General features: G+C 36.3%; 1 protein-coding gene across 3 annotated transcripts in view; it reads right to left on the bottom strand.

The window, feature by feature from the left end:
- The window catches only part of FAM227B (family with sequence similarity 227 member B), a 212249-nt gene that overhangs the window by 157821 nt on the left and 35162 nt on the right, over positions 1-19266 (bottom strand). For all 3 annotated transcript variants that reach the window (XM_070797583.1, XM_070797582.1, XM_070797581.1), the window contains exons 9-11: positions 17491-17592; positions 13574-13700; positions 3188-3325 (exon numbers count right to left, since the gene is read on the bottom strand). In XM_070797583.1, coding sequence (XP_070653684.1) covers positions 3188-3325; positions 13574-13700; positions 17491-17592 — 367 coding nt within the window. The remainder of the gene's footprint in view (positions 1-3187; positions 3326-13573; positions 13701-17490; positions 17593-19266) is intronic.

The following is a 19266-nucleotide window of genomic DNA, read 5'->3' as shown; positions in this document are numbered from 1 at the left end:
AATTGTCAAATTTTATATTCTAAATATGTGTGGTTTATTGTACATCAATTAGACCTCACTCAATAAAGGTGAAATAAACCATGTCGTTATTTGGAGCAAATATCCTAACACTAGATAATGTGAGGCCATTATTTATGTAGATCTTCTAACATATGTGACAACAATAGCACAAAGGACAAAGAGGAGTAGAGTACATGTAATTATCCTTCTCCAAGTTCCTACATTTTAGTGAAATAGGATAGCATTAACTTTAAGTAGGATTTCAATAATTTAAGGATGTGTTTGAAATCATTAAGGCAATTACAAAAAATACAAGGAGGCAATATGCAAATAGCCAATAGAGTAATAAAAATGGAATACTAAAAATATTTGATTAACCAAATGAAGATAAAGAAGGGGAACTGAAGAACAAAAAAGAGGAACAAACAGGAACACGGTAGAACAAACCTAACATTAGTTATGTTGAACTAATTCAATAGTTATATTGAATGTAATGAAGTAATCACTCCAATTAAAAGGAAGAAATTTTAAGACTTAAAGAAACCCCAAGATTCAACTATATCTCATTTATAAGAGGTACACTGTAAACATAAAACACAAAGAAACTGTAAGTAAAATGTTGGGAAAAGAGGCACTATGCAGACCACAAACATAAGCAAGCTGAAGTGGCTGTATTAATAACAGACAGAATAGCACTCAGTGGAATTATCATAGATACAAAGAAACATAATGATTAAAGGGAAAACATAATATGTAAATGTATATGTACCAAATAACTTAAAAATGCATAAAGCAAAAATCAACAGAATTAAGGAGAGAAATAGATAATTCTACAACTGTAGTTGGAGATCTTAATATCACCTCTCAGAAATAAACAGAACAATTAAATAAAATATCATAAAGATACAGAACCAGAGTTAGCAAACTTCTTCTATGAAGGGCCAGATAATCCAATATTTTAGGCTTTGTGGGCTGCATATGACCTCTGTAGTATATTCTTTAATGTTTTGTTATTTTACAGCCCTGAAAACGGAAAAATCATTCTTAGCTCATAGGATATATAAAAATAGGCCAGATAGTTTACTGAACCCTGATACAGAAGATCTAAAGTGCAAAGTGAAAGTGAAGTCGTTCAGTTGTGTCCAAATCTTTGGGACCCTGTGGACTGGAGCCCACCAGGCTCCTCCATCCATGGAATTTTTCAGGCAAGAGTACTGGAGTGGGTTGCCATTTCCTTCTCCAGAGGATCTTCCCCACCCAGGGATTGAACCCGGGTCTCCCGCATTGCAAGCAGACGCTTTTATCATCTGCGCCACGATAAACCACCTTGATCTAATTGAGACAAAATAATTGCAGAATATATATTCTTCTCATGTGCACACGGAATGTTTACCAAGACAGATCATGTACTGTAGAACAAATCTCAGTGCACTACAAAAGACTGTACAGATCACTATTTTTAAAAGTAGAAATCATTATTTTTAAAAGTAGATCAGATCACTATTTTTTAAAGTAGAAATCAGTAATTTTAAGATATCCAGAAAAACCCTAAATTTTTAAAAATTAAGTAATACACTTCTAAATAACCCATGGATCAAAATAGAAATTATACTGGATATTAGAAAATATTCTGAATTAAATGACAATGAAAATATAACATCAAAATATGCAGAAAGTAGCTGAAACAGTAATTGGGGAAATTTATAGCTTTAAATGCTTATATAAAAAAAGAGAATGATAAAACAAATAGAACAAATTCAAACAACAGGTGGATAAAGAATATATGGGAGTTCCTTACACTATTTTTACCACTTTCCTATAAGTTAAAACTTCAAAAAATTAAAAGTCCCTTAATTTTCTATTTAGCCAACTTATTTTTCACATGTAAAACTAAGAAGCAAAAAGAGATGTTTAAGATTGGGTCAAAATAGTAAATTATCTCTCTTTCTATACAAAATAACAAATACGTATGAAGTTCTATAAAAACAAGGGTAACATTAGCAAATAAGAAATTTCATATAACTACTAAAAGACAGAATGCTATCTATAGAGATAAGAGTGGCAAAAAATCAAAGCACTAATCAGAAAAGCAGTAATTAATCAATTAAACAATTTTAGAATAAAAAACTAACTGAAGAGAGAGTTTTCAGAAGAGTAGGTTGAGGAGGTTAGTCCCTCCTTCCACCAGCCTATATCAAGAAGTATAATGGAAAGGTATTTCCCTTTACACTAGGAGTTCTTAACTTTGCCTGCAAATTGAAGTCATCTGAGTACCTTTAAAAAATATACTGAGTCTGAGATTCTGTTTAGTCGGTCAGTAATGAGGCCTGAGCACCAGACCAGGGTTTAGTATTGAAATATAGTATAAATTAGAGAGACATGAGCTTGCCTTAAAGTGCTTTTTAATATAGAGTAATTAAGAAGTTTGGTCTTATCTCAGAAATTTGGCAGGTATAAGAGAACACAAAAATATATCCATGTGAATTGGTATTTCAAGTAGTCTGTAAGTGGATTATCTAAAAAGTGAGCATTTGGAAACAAAATACTGGAATCTAACTATCTCCCTTTGTAACAAATATAATAATGGAAATTTAAAAGTACTAGATAAAAGCAGGTAGATTGTGTTTTCATATTAGGTTAAGTAAGCCCTGATAAATATGCCCCAAAACTGACACTCTACAAAGGCATTATTTAAATTTACTGAATAAAACATTTTAAGCTTATCTATTGGTAAAATACATTACTAACCAGTTAGCAATACAGCCAAAAAGTAAGAGTATTTGTAGCATTCTTATACATGAGAAGTTCCCTGAAATTAATATTAAAATCATAATAAGTGTAAATGAGAAAAGGACTTAAGTACATGTAATTTTTATAATGAAAAACTAAAAACATAAAGCAGTATTCAAATTAATATAATACCCATCTATAGTGAAGTGAAAGTGGCTCAGTCGTCTCCGACTCTTTGCGACCCCATGGCCTGTAGCCTACCAGGCTCCTCCCTCCATGGGATTCTCCAGGCAAGAGTACTGGAGTGGGTTGCCATTTCCTTCTCCACCCATCTATAAATTAAATGTTATTTTAAGACTCTCACCAGAAAGTAAGTCATTAAAAAATTCTGATAAATGAATAATGATATATTTGATTTTGGCTATTTCAGTAAGCAATATATAATAAATTTACTTACAAGCTGATATCTGTTCTTGATTTCTTGCAATCATGTCCTTTATAGATTTTGAAGGCATTTTCTTGCTACCATGAATGGTGGTTGTGGAGAGTTCTTTCAGTTTCCAGTGGGTCCAAAATCCTTTTTGAGGTGGTAAACCTGTTAATACAAAATGTATATTTAACCAAAGAAATTACTATTTTAAAAACATCTGTTGAAGCCTTTTTTTGAGTATTATGCATTTAATTCTCACAACAGTCCTGTGAGAACTGCCAGTCTTAGGTTTCAAATGAGGGAATCTCTATACAGAAATGTTAATGTCTTACCATATAAGACAGTGAATCAGAAAAGAGATAAACATGATATATACCCTTCTGACTCAAAAATACAAGCTAAGTTCATAAACAGACATAAGGGAAGATTAACATTGTGAAAACTTGAAAGGACCTAAATATCCAACGATAGTACATCCAAACAGTGGATCATGAAGTATCCATAAAAAGTTACCTTGTAAGTATTTATTAACATATAAAAGTAATCATAGAATTGTTTTTATGTGAAGGACAATTTTACCTTATACAGATGTGTGACTGTAGCTTAATTGTTAACATGATTGCCTCTGAGCAACAATCAATAGATGATTACATTAAAAATTTTTCCCTCTCTGTATCTATTATTTTCAAAATAATGTTTTTGACTAGATTATAACACTCTAAAATTTAAAAATAAATTCTATTTAAAAAGTTCCACTTTTGTTCCAAAAGCTGTGTAGGGTTGAATAATTGATTTAACCACACAAAACATTTATATCCTCAGCAGTAAAAATGAGAACAATATAAATTCCTTAGTATACTTCATATGCTTATTCTGATGGTTAATTGAGTTTGTATATGTTAAAGCATTCAGTAACTGGGAAACATGAATATAAAAACAAACATAAAATATAATAAACATATTAACATACACTGACATACTCATAAAATATATCCAATATTTTCCCAGTAGTGAGCATTCAATGAGGATTATTTGTTGTATTTTGATATCAAATTGGAATTTTTGAAGTGTTTTTAAATTTGGTCATTGCTTATTTTATATTAGTTGCCACTAGATAAAATATTCAAAACAATTCATTTGAATGTTTCTCAATATTGTCTGTGTTTTAAAATATATGGTATATTAGTGGAAAATCTGGGGTATAGGAAGGTCAACAGATCGGGATATTTAAAAGATAGTTTCTTATTGAATGGGGGATCAATGTCAGAGTAGGAAGACATGGAGCTCACTTCTCACAAACACATCCAAAATATATCTACACATGGAAGACAACTTAAAAAACAAAAACAAAAACAAAAAACCAACTAATTGGAAACCAGCAGGATATCTTTTATAAAGCCAAAACTGCAAGAAAGATCTCCATGTAACTGGGCAGAATTACAGGGGGAGGGGAAGGCGTTAGGGTGGGACCAGCGCCCCTGGAGGGGTATGGAAGAGAAGGTCCACACACGTGCATCCTTGCCCCGGGGAGGCCCCCTTGTCTGCCGGGAAATCCACTGAGACAGATGGGAGAGCTGGAGAAGCCTAGACTCTACTTGTGAGGCGGGTGTGTATGTCAGATTGCTAACAATCAGAGCAGCGAGAGACTTGCACAGATGGCAGCCACCTCATCACACTTCCCAGTCCAAAGGGCAAATGCCTAGTTCCGCTCACTCCACACCACGGCCTGGCAGGGGATCAAGAGAAAGAGGCAGTCTAGTTGCTAGAAGTGGGACTGCTGACTTACGCAGTAGCTCTAGTTTTCATTCTTGATGAGCCTCCATACTGTTCCCCACAGTGGCTCTACCAATTTACATTTTGACCAACAACAAGGGTTCTCTTTTCTTCACATCCTCATCAATATTTGTTATTTGTAGTCACTTTGAAAATGGCCATTCTAACAGGTGTGAGGTGATATCTCATTGTAGTTTTGACTAGCATTTCCCTGGTGATTAGTGATGCTGAACATCCTTTCCTGTACTTGTTGGACATCAGTATGTCTTCTTTGGAAAAATGTCTTCAGTTCCTCTATTTTAAAAATCACATAGTTTTTGTTTGTTTGTTTGTTTTGCTATTGAGTTGAGTTCCTTTTAGCTTTTGGGTATCAATCCCTTATAACATATGATTTGCACATATATTTAATAAATTCATTTTGCATTTTGTTGATTTTTTTTTTTTTACTGTGCAGAAGCTTTTTAGTTTGATGTAGTTTCACTTACTGATTTTTGCTTTTGTTGCTTGTGCTTTTGATATCATATCCAAAAAATTATTGCCAAGACATATAAGGAGCTTTTCCACTATGTTTTCTTCTTAAGAGTTTTATGGTTTCAGTTCTTTCCTCCATTTGAAGTTAATTTTTGTGAGTGATATAGAAAAAGCAAGGGAATTCCAGAAAAACATTTGCTTCATTGACTACACTAAAGCCTCTGACTGTGTGGATTACAACAAACTGGAAAACTGTTAAAGAGATGCGAATACCAGACCACCTTACCTGCCTCCTGAGAAACCTGTATATAGGTCAAGAAGCAACAGTCAGAACCAGACAGAGAACAACAGATTGGTTCAAAATTGGGAAAGGAGTATGTCAAGGCTGTATTTTGTCACTCTGCTAATTTAACTTATATGCAGAGTACATCATGCAAAATGCCACACTGGATGAATAGTAAGCTGGAATCAAGAATTGCTGGGAGAAATATCAACAGACTCATACATGCAGATGCTACCACTCTAATGGCAAAAAGCAAGGAAGAACTAAAGAGCCTGCTGATGAGGGTGAAAGAGGAAAGTGGAAAAGCTGGCTTAAAACTCAACATTCAAAAAACTAAGATCATGGCATCCAGTCCAATCACTTCATGGCAAATAAAAGGGGAAAAAGTATAAACAGTGACAGATTTTCTCTTCTTGGGCTCCAAAATCACTGCAGATGGTGACTTCAGCCATGAAATTAGAAGACAGTTGCTCCTTGGAAGAAAAGCTACTACAAACCTAGGCAGCATATTAAAAAGCAGAGATGTCACTTTGTTGACTAAGTTTCATACAGTCAATGCTATGGTTTTTCCAGTAGTCATGTATGAATGTGAGAAGTGGACAATAAGAGGCTGGGCACTGAAGAACTGATGCTTTTGAACTGTCGTGCTTGAGAAGATTCGTGAGAATCCCTTGGACAGCAAGAGATCAAACTAGTCAATCCTAAGGAAAATCAACTCTGAATATTCATTGGAAGGACTGATGCTAAAGCTCCAATACTTTGGCCTCCTGATGCAAAGAGCTGACTCAATTTAAAAGACCCTGATGCTGGAAAGGATTGAGGGCAGGAGGAGAAGCACATGACAGAGGATGAGATGGTTGGATGGTATCACTCAATGGATGTGAGTTTACACAGACTCTGGGAGATACTGAAGGACAGGGAAGCCTGTGTGCTGCAGTCCACGGGGTTGCAAAGAGTCGGACACAACTTAGCAACTGGATGACAATAAGATAGGAGTCAAATTTCATTACTCTACATGTGGTGATTCAGCTTTCCCAACGCCATGTATTGAAGAGATGATCATATTCCTATTGAGTATTCTTGGCTTCTTTGTCAAATATTAGTTGACTGTGTTTGTGAGGGTTTATTTCTGGGTTCTCACTCTTCTTCCATTGGTCTGTGTGGCCTTTTTTGTTTAATTTCCATGTTTCACTCAAATTACATATCTGATCATACATGTTATCCATCTTTTCCACTTGAGCATTTACCACATTACTCATAGGTAGTTGAAATTTTCTGTCTAATATTCTAATACCTGTGCCTTATCTAAAACTGGTTCTGATTATTTATTTGTCTTTTGATAGGTAGTTCTGTTTCTGGGGTGAGTTTTATCTCCATTCCTTCGCTAAGGGCAGCTGGATTTGCTGCCCTTCCTCCCTGCAACCTCTCTCCCTCCTCCTGCTGTGACTTAAAGCTTGTTGTTGTTAACACAAAGGAGATGGAAGAGAAGGGTCCAGGCAAGGCTTAATGCCTTTTTTGTAGTGGTTTCTCTTATATTCCCCCAGGCTTTCTCAAGACTGTCATACCATCCTCAATTGTTACTTATAAAATATCTGGAGAGAAACTTGTAATGTCAACTTCCTCCTTGTTTATGAAGCTCCTAAGTATCCTATATGGTCACATTAGACCATACTCAGCTGTAAGTAATTCATTAGAAATTTTGGCTAAATTCTTCTTACTGCCTTTTTAATGCATCTAGCTGCATCTGTCCCACGTGAGCAAGTGCTGACATCTGGTCTTCCCTTGGAGGCACCTGTCTTTCTGTAGATTTTGGGTTGACTGCCTTGGAACCTCTGATGGGCTCAAGGAAAGTTTCAAATTTGCAGGTAGTTTAGTGTTTTCAGGTAGAAGAGTGGAAGTAATATTTTAGTTTTTTACATCCTAAGCAGAAGCCAGAAGTCAGAGCACAAAACTTCATCTTACTCATTGTAAAGCTGCCACATAGGACAGTCATAAAGCTTGTGCTAAAACCTAGCCAATCATACAAAATCTTAATGTGTCTCTATATTAGGCAGAAGTATCCTCCAAAGTCTTCCATATCTTAATGTTCCCAAATGGTGACTATGTTATGTTACACGGCAAAGAGGAATTAAGGAAGCAGACAGAATTAAGTTAATAACTGGCTAGCCTTAAAATATGGACAGTATGCTGGCTTGTCCAGGTGAACCTAATGTACTCAGAAGAGTCATAGATATGGAAGAGGGAAGTAGAAGAGTCAGTATTAGAATGATGCAATATGAGAAAGATGACTAGTCATTGTGGGCTTTGATGATGAAAGGCTATGAGGCAAAGAATGGAAACAGCTTCTGAAAAGCTACAAAGAGATTTTCCCTAGAGCCTCTAGAATAACACAGCTCTCCCAACATCTTGGTTTTACCCTAGTGAAACTCATTTTGGACCTATGACTTTCAGAACTCTAGGATAATATACTTACGTTGCTTTAAACTAAGTAGTAATCTGCTGCATCAGTAATAGGAAACTAACACAAGCTCTGGTGCTTTTTTCTTATTGTATATGAGGATCTCTAGGCTTCCCATGTGGCTCAGTGGTAAAGAATCCACCTGCCAATACGTGTTCCATCCCTTGGTTGGGAAGGTCCCCTAGAGAAGGAAATGGCAACTGACTCCAGTATTCTTGCCTGGGAAACCGCATGGGCAGAGAAGCCTGGTGGGGCTACAGTCCATGGTGTTGCAAAGAGTCGGACATGATTTAGCAACCAAACAACAACAAATAAGGAACTCTGGTAAAAAAAAAAAAAAAATCTGTGAAAAACGAACCAAAATGAAAGCCAACTGACAATGTAAGTAATCAAACTGGATATAACGCAAAGAAACAAATAAAGCTATGACATCATCTTTTAAAAAAGGAATTTTTCATATATTAACGAGGAGAAATTAAGTATTTTAGATCTATGATATAAATATTTCTCCAATAAAGAAATAAGAAAAATGTCTTTTTAAATTCCTTCAACAAGTGCTCTAGCCAAAACAAAATAATCAATCACAATTGAGAGATAAAATCATAGTAAAAGGTGAAAAGGTCATTTATGAGCATAGAACTCAGAAAACATGTGAGTCTTGATAGATATGCAATGTGAGAAAAAGCATTGTGACAGAAATCTGTACAAACACATTCATGTTAAATAAATCACAGAGGCTCTAGTGCAGCCACCACTACTGCCTTTGTTTTCAACTTAAATTCTTATCCATGCATAAAAATAAAAATGAACAATTATGTACAGGTCAGTGAATCTTTTCAAGTTTAATACATGGCGTGCAAGTTACCAGCCCTCAGAAACAAAATATTCAGCTTGTAACACCATGGATTAGTTTTGTCAGATTTTGAACTTTGTATCAAAGAACTCATACAGGATCTACCTTTTTGTGCCTGGTCCCTCAACCTTGTTTGTGTGATTTGTTTACTACTGTATACGATTGTAGTTCACTCATCCTCATTGCTGGCAGTATTTCATTATATGAATACTCCACAGTTTATCTAAATTTTATATTATTGTGGGCATTTGAACAGTAGATTTTGATTATTATATGAATAGCATTGCTATGAACATTTTGTTCTTTTGGTATACAGAAATATGTAGATTTCTGGAGGTTATGTACCTGAGAGTCCAAATTTAATATATGTTTAGCTTTAGTAGATTTTGGTAGTTGTCCAGAATATTCATATAATTCCACCTGCATAGCTACCTTTTATCTTAAGAAAATGCAGGTTTGAATTTTTTTTAACTCTGAGATGAGTGTAGATTTACATGTACTTGCAACAAATAATACAGAGAGATCCCTGTGCCATCTATGTAGTTTCCCACAAAGGTAACACCTTGTAAAGCTATAATATGATACCACAATCAGGATATAGACATTGAGGCTAAGGTACAGTTTCATCCCAAGGATTCCTTAAGCTTGCCATTTTAGCTACACCTACCCTTCACTTTAAACCATTTCTCTGCCTGATGTGAAGGAGAGGCAATAAACATCAATCCTTTCGCTATACAAATGTTTTCTCCTAAGGTGAAACAGCCCACAGAGAAGTACTGAAGCAAGTGTTCAACAGTGATAAATAGCCTATGTTGGAAGAATCAGTTCAGTTCAGTCACTCAGTTGTGTCTGACTCGTTGCGACCCCATGGACCGCAGCACACCAGGCTTTCCTGTCCATTACCAACTCCCAGAGTTTACTCAAACTCACATCCATCGAGTCAGTGATGCCATCCAACCATATCTGTCCCCTTCTCCTTCCACCTTCAATCTTTCCCAGCATCAAGGTCTTTTCCAATGAGTCAGTTCTTCACATCAGGTGGCCAAAGTATTGGAGTTTCAGCTTCAACATCAGTCCTTCCAATGAATATTCAGGACTAATTTCCTTTAGGGTGGACTGGTCAGATCTCCTTTGCAGTTCAAGGGACTCTCAAGAGTCTTCTCCAACACCACAGTTCAAAAGCATCAATTCTTTGGCACTCAGCTTTCTTTATAGTCCAACCTTAACATCCACACATGACTACTGGAAAAACCATAGCTTTGACTAGATGGACCTCTGTTGGCAAAGTAATGTCTCTGCTTTTTAACATGTTGTTTAGGTTGGTCTTTGCTGGTGGCTCAGGTGGTAAAAGTGTCTGTCCACAATGTGGGAGACCAGGGTTCGATCCCTGCGTCAGAAAAGGTCCCCTGGAGAAGGAAACTCACTACAGTACTCTTGCCCGGAAAATCCCATGGACAGAAGAGCTTGGTAGGCTACAGTCCATGGGGTCACAAAGAGTCGGATATGACTGAGTGACTTCACTTTCTTTCTTTCCTTTCTTCCTAGGTTGGTCATAACTTTTCTTCCAAGGAGCAAATGTCTTTTAATTTAATGGCTGCAGTCACTATCTGCAGTGATTTTGGAGCCCCCCCCAAGATAAAGTCTGTCACTGTTTCCATTGTTTCCCCATCTATTTGCCATGAAGTGATGGGACCAGATGCCACGATCCTAGTTTTCTGGATGTTGAGTTTTAAGCCAACTCTTTCAAAGAATATGCATTTGCAAACAAATGTATTCAGGCTAGAAGTAAGAAAACTATCTATTCTGATATTTAAATCAGATAAGGGATCTATATTTAGTGTTCTTGCCTTTAACTCAGGCAGTTCAAAGCAGAATGCTTTGAAGACCAATAGGGACAGGCTAAAGTAGACATCCCCACTGGATTTACCTTATAAATCTCCTAACTCATTGCTATTGCTCATCTCAGCATATTACATACATTCATGCTTGAATACATCACAGAAACTAGTTAAAAGCATAACAGTTGCAAAAGAAGTATGAAAACTATATTTGCAGATGATACGATAAATGACTTGAAAACCCTAGAATGAATGATAAAGCTCAAACAAAAGGATTAAGTAAGGAAGTGACTCATAATATTTACATACAGAAATCAATATGAATTTGGGGTGGGAACACAATGTAGTCTATAACAGGTCTGGAGGAAATCTGTTTTGTTCTTCACTTTTTCTCTTATGGTATTTTTTTTTTTTTTGTCTGAATGATGTGCTCATTCTCTTTTTATTTCTTATATTTGAATTAGTTGGATTTTTCTCTGTAATTAGGAGACTCCTGTCTTATGTATTTTGATGGAGGGGGCTGGTGTTCCAGGTTATTTTCTAGAATTTACCTCCCACGGACTCCTTCCTTAAAACATGAAACATTTTCTTGTAGAAATGGTTTGGTTACTAAGAATTGACACAAAACAATTATAAAAGAGTAATCAAAGTTTGGACAGAAAGAGATTTTTCTCTCCAATACCATAGTTTTAAAACCTAAGTGCCTAAATCTCTAGCTAAGTACTCCAGGATGGAATTTTACTTCCCTTCAGTGTTTTGAGTTCTGCCACTCCTACTTATAATATAGTTTTAAGGGACTTTATTTCAGTCATACCTGAATGGTCTAGTGGTTTCCCTACTTTCTTCAATTTAAGTCTGAATTTGGCAATAAGGAGTTCATGATCTGAGCCACAGTCAGCTCCTGGTCTTGTTTTTGCTGACTGTATAGACTGTTGGAAAACTCAGCAGTGGCCACAGGACTGGAAAAGGTCAGTTTTCATTCCAATCCAAAAGAAAGCCAATGCCAAAGAATGCTCAAACTACTGCACAATTGCACTCATCTCACATACTAGAAAGTAATGCTCAAAATTCTCCAAGCCAGGCTTCAACAGTATGTGAACCATGAAATTCCAGATGTTCAAGCTGGATTTAGAAAAGGCAGAGGAACCAGAGATCAAATTGCCAACATCTGCTGGATCATCAAAAGAGCAAGAGAGTTTCAGAAAAAGTCTACTTCTGATTCATTGACTATGCCAAAGCCTTTGACTGTGTGGATCACAATAAACTGTGGAAAATTCTTAAAGAGATGGGAAAACCAGACCACCTGACCTGCCTCCTGAGAAATATGTATGCAGGTGAGAAAGCAACAGTTAGAACTGGACGTGGAACAAGAGACTGGTTCCAAATAGGGAAAGGAGTACGTCAAGGCTGTATATTGTCACCCTGCTTATTTAACTTATATGCAGAGTACATTATGAGAAACGCTGGGCTGGATAAAGCACAACCTGGAATCAAGATTTCTGGGAGAAATATCAATAACCTCAGATATCAGATGACACCACCCTTATGGCAGAAAGCGAAGAACTAAAGAGCCTCTTGATGAAAGTGAAAGAGGAGAGTGAAAAAGTTGGCTTAAAACTCAACATTCAGAAAACTAAGATCATGGCATCTGGTCCCATCACTTCATGGGAAATAGATGGGGAAACACTGGAAACAGTGACAGACTTTATTTTTGGGCTCCAAAATCACTGCAGATGGTGACTGCAGCCATGAAATTAAGCTTGCTCCTTGGAAGAAAAGTTATGACCAACCTAGGCAGCTTATTAAAAAGTAGAGACATTACTTGTCCAACAAAGGGCTGTCTAGTCAAAGCTATGGTCTTTCCAGTAGTCATGTATGGATGTGAGGGTTGGACTATAAATAAAGCTGAGCACCAAAGAATGATGCTTTTGAACTGTGGTGTTGGAGAAGACTCTTGAGAGTCCCTTGGACTGCAAGGAGATCCAACCAGTCCATCGTAAGGAAATCAGTCCTGATTATTCATTGGAAGGACTGATGTTGAAGCTGAAACTCCAGTACTTTGGCCACCTGATGCGAAGAACTGACTCATTGGAAAAGACCCTGATGCTGGAAAAGATTGGAGGTGGGAAGACAAGGGGACAATAGAGGATGAGATGGTTAGATGGCATCACTGACTCAATGGACATTAGTTTGAGTAAACTCTAGGAGTTGGTGATGGACAGGGAAGCCTGGTGTGCTACAGTCTATGGGGTCTCAAAGAGTCAGATACGACGGACTAAACTGAACTCCTACCTACACACACACACACACACATACATCATGATTCAAACATTTTTTCCCCTTGATTAATGATGGTATGTTATATAAATAATTCAGTTAGCTCTAGAATTTACCCAGTATTATCTGCTATAAAAATGCCAGCAGTGTTCTAAAAGAAGCAGCTTGAAATACTTCTCTTACAAATATAAAATATATATCATACAGTTTTCTTTCTGTGGCAGTTTTGGTTTCTACAAGAATTCCACTGCCTATAAAATTATTTGCCTTCTAAAGTTAATAAGTGATTAATTTTATTATAACAGAATTTTCAGAAGAAAATCATCATGATTTTGAAACACAGACATCAATATTCTGTTTTGTAAGACAAAGAACTACAAAATTTTTGACTAAACAAAACACTGCAATTCAAAAGTTTTAGGTACCAAAGTAGTGATCAAAACTTAAATAACATTCATACCTGACAACCAAAGAAAAATATTATCCCCTAGATCTTCTTTAAATTCATCATTAAAGAGATTACTGGATTCTGGAAATGCTTCCTGGAATGTTGCGTAGATAGCTTGTGCCAAACAATCAGGATACACCTACCAAAACAGAGCCATATTAAAATAATTTCATATTTCATGTAACATCTCAAATACCAAAGAAGTTATTGAGTTTTTGAAATATACATGTCCCTTTTTCTCCTTATAACTTGTTTTTGGCCTTTTTTGCCTCTTTGTACTTCCAACAACTGACGAATATGAACAAAGAAGAGTTGAAAATAAAGTCATATCAGTTTAGCTATTTGTTAGCATTTAGGGGAAAAAATTTAATTTGGATAAAGGATGAAGTTAACGGTTAAGGTTTAATGGTTCTATACTTATTTCATTTTACCTTGTTGTTGATATCCTCTTTCAGAAAAAGTATACCCTCTTTCTAGTCATTGTAATACAAAGTATATATACATTTAATTGAAGTATATTTGACATGTAATACTGTGTAAGTTTAAGGTGTACAACATGTTGATATATTTGTATTTTGCAATATGATTACCACCACAGCATCAGCTAATACCTCTATTACATCACACAGTTATCATTTTGTGTGTGTGTGGTGAGAAATAAAAGCATGTTTTTAAATAATTTAAAGTCCATTTAGGTGAGTTAATGTAGCATAACCCCAATTATTATTGAGGTTATACTACATTGTTTGCTCCTTGGAATAAAAGCTTTCTTCTTGGAAGAAAAGCTATGACCAACCTAGACAGCATATTAAAAAGCTGAGACATTACTTTGCCAACAAAGGTCTATTTAGTCAGAGCTATGGTTTTTCCAGTAGTCATGTATGGATGTGAGAGTTGGGCTTTAAAGAAAGCTGCTGCTACTGCTAAGTCGCTTCAGTCGTGTCCAACTCTGTGCGACCCCATAGACGGCAGCCCACCAGGCTCCCCTGTCCCTGGGATTCTCCAGGCAAGAATACTGGAGTGGGTTGCCATTTCCTTCTCCAATGCATGAAGGTGAAAAGTGAAAGTGAAGTCGCTCAGTCCTGTCCAACTCTGAGCGACCCCATGGACTGCAGCCTACTGGGCTCCTCTGTCCATGGGATTTTCCAGGCAAGAGTACTGGAGTGGGGTGCCATCACCTTCTCCGAAAGAAAGCTGAGCACCAAAGAATTGATGCTTTTAAACTGTGGTGTTGGAGAAAACTCATGAGAGTCCCCTGGACTGCAAGGAGATCAAATCAGTCAATCCTAAAGGAAATCAGTCCTGAATACTCATTGGTGCTGAAGCTGAAACTCCAATACTGTGGCCACCTGATGTGAAAAACTGACTCATTGGAAAAGACCCTGATGCTGGGAAAGATTGAAGGTGGAAGGAGAAGGGGACAACAGAGGATGAGATGGTTGGATGGCATCACTGACTTGATGGACAAGAGTTTGAGCAAGCTCTAGGAGTTGGTGATGGACAAGGACGCCTGGCATGCTGCAGTCCATGGGGTCACAAAGAGTTGGACATGACTGAGTGACTCAACTGAACTGAACCCCAATTGTAAAGCCATGAGTGAATATCAACTAATATACAGTACTACCAGTATTCTATTAGACTTAAAGTCACTTGACTACTAAGTTTCTCTCGGGGAGTAACTATACACAGGAAGATACCAGATTTTTATGTTAAAGATTTAAAATATTCTATTTACTATTTTGGAAGGCTGGCAGACACCAGAAACTGGAAGATGCAAGAGATGATTTCTCCCTTTAGGTTTCTTAAAGAAATTAGCTGTGTTGATACTTTGATTTTAATCCCATAAGACTCATTTTGGACTTCTGATCTACATAACTGTAAAACAATGAATTTCCATTTCTTCAAGCCTCTAACTCCATGATGGTTTTTACACCAGCAACAGGAAACTAATATAGTCACCTACCTCAGCAGTGCTCAAATCTGCTGGTAAGTGATGGTATTCTTTAAAGAATTTCATTAGTTTTTTTGGGGTAGGGAAAAAGAGGCAGGCAAGAATGCTTTAAAAACACTGATATATTTAATTTTACTGAATCAGCCATGGACATATGCTACTGGAAAGAGTCACATGATTGTGGTATATAAAATTATGCTAGTAATTAAAAAATTGAACTAGGTAAGGAGAACTTTTACATTTTGTTTTCTGTGTATATCTCAGCTTTAGGAGATTCGTGGGAAAAGAGATAAAGTGTCAGATAGTGTTGGGAAATTTTCTGAGGGAATATCACTGTATGACATTGGAAGAAATGAAATAAAAACCATATGTTTAGATTCAATTAATTTATACTGAATAGTGAGACCTGAAGATAATTTTTTGATTCTTCTCAGATGAGCCAATTAGTAACAAAACTCCCAATTATTTGAATGAGTTAAAACAGAAATTAGTCAATGAGAGATGAGGCTCCACTTCTACTTAAACAGCCGCGGAGGTAATAGATATGTAGGGAGGTGGTCTGATAGACCACAGGGGGAAGGGTCCAATCACTAAGGTGTACATGTTATTTTTTCTCAGGTGAGGCTTTGAATCTTAGAAGTATTGAAATAACTTGGAAGTATTGAAATAACTTCTAATTTTTCCTTGGAAAATGCCACTGAAAATAGGGACTTCAGAAAAAATCAAGTTGTGATTTGAGAAGGATATAAAGACAACATCTTGATATCAAAAGGCACATCATCCCAAGGAGAACATTCGGACACTAAACGTAAGACTAGAAATTACAGAATGAGGGATATGTAACTGTGCCACAGCTTGTTTGTTCACATTAAATAGGCTTTTAAAAATTCTTTTCTTAAGGCTTGTGTTAAAGCATGCTTGACTTTATCAAACCACGTAGTAGACAGACAAGACCCACCACAAAAGGACAGACTAGGTGAAGGATTATAGATAGGAGAAATCCAGCCAGTTTTGTCATCTCTAGGCAATTTAATGATCAAAAATCCTAACCATTAATATTTTTCCTGTAAATAAGAAAAATAAATTTATATTAGCAGAGAAAATGCTAGTCTATCTTTTGGAATATCAGTGTTCTATAAGGCAAGTTATGAATCATCAGTCAACCTCTTCATCTGATGGATAACAGGCTATGGCATTGAAGAGACTGAATGTCTGCAAGATCACCTGTGTAATTAGTAGTAGACTCCTTATTCCCAGCCCACTGCTGGCTTCCTTCTATAATACTGTATGTACATTTTTGTAAGCTAGATCCAGATTGAGTATAAATATTTGGCAATTTTATGTTTTCCTGATAGACATTTATTTTATTTTAGGATTTATCCATAAAAACATTTACTGACTTGAAAATACTCATATATTTCTGATTTTACAGATGTCAGTTCAACAAAGTATTTGAATATGTCTTCTGCTTTGAAATGCTAGATGTTTACATTTCAAAATACTCAATGAAATTCCATGCATCTTCATTTCACATTACTCAAGAACATAAATGATTTTAACCAAATTATTTTAACATAGTAAAACAACATTTGATTCATAAATTTGTTCATTGTTCTTTACTGTTCACAGGTGCTTAGTGTTGTACTTATGCATAACACAAGAGGTTAAGTCCTCTTAGACCAAAATATACTTTATAAAGTAAAAGGAAAATAATTTTGTAGATTGAAAAATCAAGAATATGCTTAGGATAAGTCAATATTTTTCAGTATGCAAACAAATTGATTCTGTAAGGCTTTCAGCAGAATACAATTTTCTGGGCTGGGGGCATAACTTAAAATATTAGCTTTTTTACTCTACTTGAGGCAATTTTGCTTTCAAAGTAACAAAATGCATTCTCTTATGTATTTAAAGAAAATAACTTTTTATAGTTCATTTGCTATAAATATAATTTGTATAACCACTTAACTTCTGTATTTACCTGAAAGAATGTATCCTTTCGGCTTAGAGGTATGCTCATGAAAAGTGACACATAACTTTCTGAAATTCTATCAAACAAGCAAGCTTGATTTTCTCTGTCAGGCTAAAAAATAAAACAGGTATGGAATTAAAATAATTGATATTACAATTTAAAATTAGAATTTGTTTACATAATGTCAGTAATTCTATCTATTCTCAAACGGCAGATCAGATGCTATAATGGAATGAGCATGGGTTTTTGGCATCATGCAGACCTGAATTTAAATGCTGGTTCCGTTATTCGTTAGCTGCACTATCCTGGGCAAGTCCTGGTCTCCTTATCTGCAAATGTAGGTAATATATACATGCCTTAAAGTAGTATCTTAAAATTCAATTGGGACAAGGATCGCATTTTGTTTGACTTTGTATTTAAAGCCCTCAGCACAGTGCCTGGCACATAGAAAGCAAACCAATGTCTGATGAATTAATGAAGGTTCTTAAATAGTGGTTGGCATGTACAAGGCTGTCAATGACATAGTTGCCTTCTATTATTCTATAGCCATTTCAAATCTTTCGTAATAAGTAACTCAGTATAAAATTAAAGCAATTACTGGAATGAGACAGCCATAGCCAGAACTAGTAAAATAGTGACATGAAAGACTAAAAACAAAGTAGAATGTCATCAGTTCAGTTCAGTTCAGTCGCTCAGTCGTGTCCGACTCTTTGCGACCCCATGAATTGCAGCACGCCAGGCCTTCCTGCCAACTCCCAGAGTTTACTCAAACTCATGTCCATCGAGCCGGTGATGCCTTCCAGCCATCTCATCCTCTGTCATCCCTTTCTCCTCCTGCCCCCAATCCCTCCCAGCATCAGAGTCTTTTCCAATGAGTCAACTCTTCGCATGAGGTGGCCAAAGTACTGGAGTTTCAGCTTTAGCATCATTCCTTCCAAAGAAATCCCAGGGCTGATCTCCTTCAGAATGGACTGGTTGGATCTCCTTGCAGTCCAAGGGATCTCAAGAGTCTTCTCCAACACCACAGTTCAAAAGCATCAATTCTTCGGTGCTCAGCTTTCTTCACAGTCCAACTCTCACATCCATACATGACCACAGGAAAAACCATAGCCTTGACCAGACAGACCTTTGCTGGCAAAGTAATGTCTCTGCTGTTGAATATGCTATCTAGGTTGGTCATAACTTTCCTTCCAAGGAGTAAGCGTCTTTTAATTTCATGGCTGTAGTCACCATCTGCAGTGATTTTGGAGCCCCAACAAATAAAGTCTGACACTGTTTCCCCATCTATTTCCCATGAAGTGATGGGACCAGATGCCATGATCTTCATTTTCTGAATGTTGAGCTTTAAGCCAACTTTTTCACTCTCCACTTTCACTTTCATCAAGAGGCTTTTTAGTTCCTCTTCACTTTCTGCCATAAGGGTGGTGTCATCTGCATATCTGAGGTTATTGATATTTCTCCCAGCAATCTCGATTCCAGGTTGTGCTTCTTCCAGCCCAGCATTTCTCATGATGCACTCTGCATGTAAGTTATAAGAAGGAAGAAATCTATAGGTAATAATACTGTTAACATTATGGTAAGGTCTTAAGGTAGCACCTTGAATTCTTGCTCTATTAAGCAATGAAGAGATGAATCCAAATTCATTTATGATATCAACAGTAGAAGCACAAGCTGGCATTAATAGGTTTTGGTAATAAACACCAAAAATGATTAAATTCAGTGGTAATTTTCTATCAAATTAGCAAATCATATGACCTGGGATTCATAAATGTATAGTATCTTAGA

Source organism: Bos indicus, chromosome 10, assembly GCF_029378745.1.
Source record: "Bos indicus isolate NIAB-ARS_2022 breed Sahiwal x Tharparkar chromosome 10, NIAB-ARS_B.indTharparkar_mat_pri_1.0, whole genome shotgun sequence".
NCBI lineage: Eukaryota > Metazoa > Chordata > Mammalia > Artiodactyla > Bovidae > Bos > Bos indicus.
The sequence above is the reverse complement of the archived record's forward strand: the minus strand, read 5'-3'. Positions and strand labels throughout refer to the sequence as shown.